Source organism: Arachis ipaensis, chromosome B04 (assembly GCF_000816755.2).
Source record: "Arachis ipaensis cultivar K30076 chromosome B04, Araip1.1, whole genome shotgun sequence".
NCBI lineage: Eukaryota > Viridiplantae > Streptophyta > Magnoliopsida > Fabales > Fabaceae > Arachis > Arachis ipaensis.
This window is the reverse complement of record NC_029788.2, coordinates 54,375,678-54,378,502: the sequence shown is the minus strand read 5'-3', so window position 1 is coordinate 54,378,502 and position 2,825 is coordinate 54,375,678. Positions and strand designations below refer to the sequence as shown.

General features: G+C 45.7%; 1 protein-coding gene across 1 annotated transcript; it reads right to left on the bottom strand.

The window, feature by feature from the left end:
- On the bottom strand, positions 471–1,233 carry LOC107637788. Its single transcript, XM_016341105.2, has one exon. It carries the CDS (start codon positions 1,167–1,169, stop codon positions 651–653), a length of 519 nt encoding a protein of 172 aa, XP_016196591.1. The 5' UTR covers positions 1,170–1,233; the 3' UTR covers positions 471–650.

Here is a 2,825-nt window from a genome sequence, read left to right as displayed (position 1 = left end):
TTTGGGAGAAAAGCTTGAGCCAACGTTTGCCTCAAACTTTTTGGCAAACGTTGGCATCACAAATCAACACCCTGGAGAGAAAAAGTTTGCACCAACGTTTGCCTCAAACTTTTTGGCAAACGTTGGCGCCATGAGTGTGCATAAGGGGGCCAACGTTTGAGCAAAAGTTTGACCCCAAACTTTAGCTCAAACATTGTTAGCAGCAAGAATGGGGTTGCTGATGTAAAAAGTTTGAGTAAAAATTAGTTTGAAGTCTCGAGTCTCTATCCCCTCTCTAGTGCTGCTTACAAGGACCGGTTTCCCTACTACCGTGTAATGGCGATATTTGCCTCGAAAGCCTCGGCTTGCTTCGTCTCCTAGTGGTGCTTTCCCGTGGAGCGACCGTGAGTCAGGTGGAGTAGCCCTATTCCACTCCATCTACCTCCCGAGACAATAATCCACCAATAGATTTTTTTGTCGAGGTAAGGTAGAGGATAAGAGGTTTCCTAGGCTGTGCTGAGAGAGGGTTGTAGCTTTATTGTTGGTTTACCTTTCCATGGCAGGGTTAGTGGGAGTGAGTTGGATACTTCTGCGGGCCACCAAGCAGCACAAGAATCCCGAAGCCGTTAATCCTTTGTTTCCCGCCAATTCCCTCACCCCGTTCCACTCCTTCAACGCCGCCGCCGCGGGCTTCGGTTTCGCTTCCTCCGGTGGTGCTTTATCTTCATTCCCATGAGGTCGCGGTACCCTATCGCCGAGATCTTGTGCAGCGCCGGGAAGTCGGAGGCTTCCACGACCATGGCGCCGATGTTCATGACGTCGTGGAACCTCCCCGACGACCGGAGAATCTGGACGGCGCTGAAGCAGGGTGTTCTGGCGGCGTCGGGGTCGGCGGGAGAGGAGAGGATGTTGCTGATGAGGAACCTGACGGTGCCGATTAGGCGGAAGGTGCCGACGGCGTAGATGGCGACGGAGATTCCGGAGGTGTCGCTGGCGAGGAACTTGTCGTTCCAGGTAGGGTTGTGGCCGCCAACGTTGTCAACTCGGGTTCGGAGCTTGGTGGAGGGGTCGATCCATGTGAGGGCGTAGGTTTGGAGCCTCTGCCGTGGAGACGAAGGTGGCTGCAGTCCTTGTGCTGAGATCAAGTTGATCTCCAATACTTGCTCCTGCATCTTCGCCGGCGACGCCATTCTCTCTCTCTAGAACCCTACCGCACCGCCGTCTTTCATTCTTTCTTCTTCAATCTCCGGCAAGATCGACGGGCGTGATGAACCAAGAAAGAATCAACGGTTCTGATTCCGGCGGAGGGAAGAGGTGCCTGATGATGTTGAGAGAAAAGGAATGTTATCGTTCGAGCGCAAGCACTAAGTAAGTAAACTACCTTATGTTTTTGATTTAACAATTGGGATACAGGTTTCACCGTACTTATAATCCATCTTTCATTATATGCTAATTTCTGTCTTTGAGTTGAGTTTATAGTATAGCGAAGCTCAGCTGCTGAGGATAGACTATCAGTCTTGTTTGCTATAGCTTGAATCCGTGATTGACCTATATCTAATAAATTGTTTGCTAGCTTGACTCCAGAACTAGTAGAAGGAAGAAAGCGATGATCGGTCTATCCCATTAAGTACCATTAAGCGTAATCCCGTTAGCCAATGAAAGGACTACTTTTCTTGGCCCAGGGCATGCCTTTACTCCAACAGCGGCGAGGACACAGAGCTAAGCGAGAGACGAGAAATGCGATAAAACTGCTTCTGCTAACAGTCCTCTATTTTCTGTATCGGCCGGCATCTTCTTTCTCAACCAGTCCTATGGCACTTATTGGATGGTCTCCTTTTTGTAAAGGAGTTTGGACTTTACAATGTTCTTACGGGGTAGTTTCCCGCTGCATCGGTGTTGCTTGAAAGGAAAATTTCACATATGGAAGAGATAGGATTCACTCACAGGAAGAAAGCGGCGAACTCCAGAGAGAGGGGAGGCGCCCTCAACCTCTTAATCAAGCCGGAAGTGAGGGGCCAGAAAGCATTGATTTCCAGGTCTATTATACGTTATTTCACCGATGCAAGTGCCGAGTTGTTTCGAGTCTCAGAATCCGATCCTCGCTCAGCTCCAGCTGAAAATGTCTGATATGTAGTCCCATTTTCCGGTAGAAATGATGGGTTGAGTCGGTAAACTGTCATGTAAAGAAAGGAGAAAGTGTATAAATAGATGAAGATTTAAGTTTCTAGAGAGCTTTCTTTTCGGTTTTGGATTTTGCAGTTTGTAGAGAGCTCACTTTTACATTTTGGCATTGTTGTTATAATTCAAGAGAATTTGGGGAGGAGAATTGATCTCTCTTCCTCCTTGTTCTTACTTGATTACTCTTTACTTTTCTTGCTTCGGATCTTGGGTGGAGAATTGAAGAAATTCTGTTTCAATCTCACCTTGGGATCTTGTTTAATTTTACTGCACAATTGAATTTCAGTTTCTGATAATTGCTTCTTCTTCTACTTTCTCTGCAATTTACATTTCCTTTGCAATTGCTCTTGTTGGATCTAGGAAGGCATTGAGATCTAGACTTGGTTATCTAGTCTCTTGAGTCCTGAGATCTAGATTCCCATTTTCGATTCTCTGTTTAATGCTTTTCAAGCCCATTTACAATTCCGTTTTAGATCTGATTCAATTCAAGTTATCTTCTACTCTTTTGTTTGTTGAATTTTACTTTTCCTTGTTTAATTTATGCAAATCCAATTCCCAATTCCCTTTACAATTCAAGCCATTTACATTTCTTGCACTTTAAGATTCTACAATTTACATTTCTTGCGTTCTAAGTTTCGGCCATTTAATTTCTTGCTCTTTAAGATTTA

Excerpts from the sequence above, each read along its gene's own strand:
- LOC107637788 (XM_016341105.2), bottom strand. The coding sequence starts at position 1,169 with ATGGCGTCGCCGGCGAAGATGCAGGAGCAAGTATTGGAGATCAACTTG.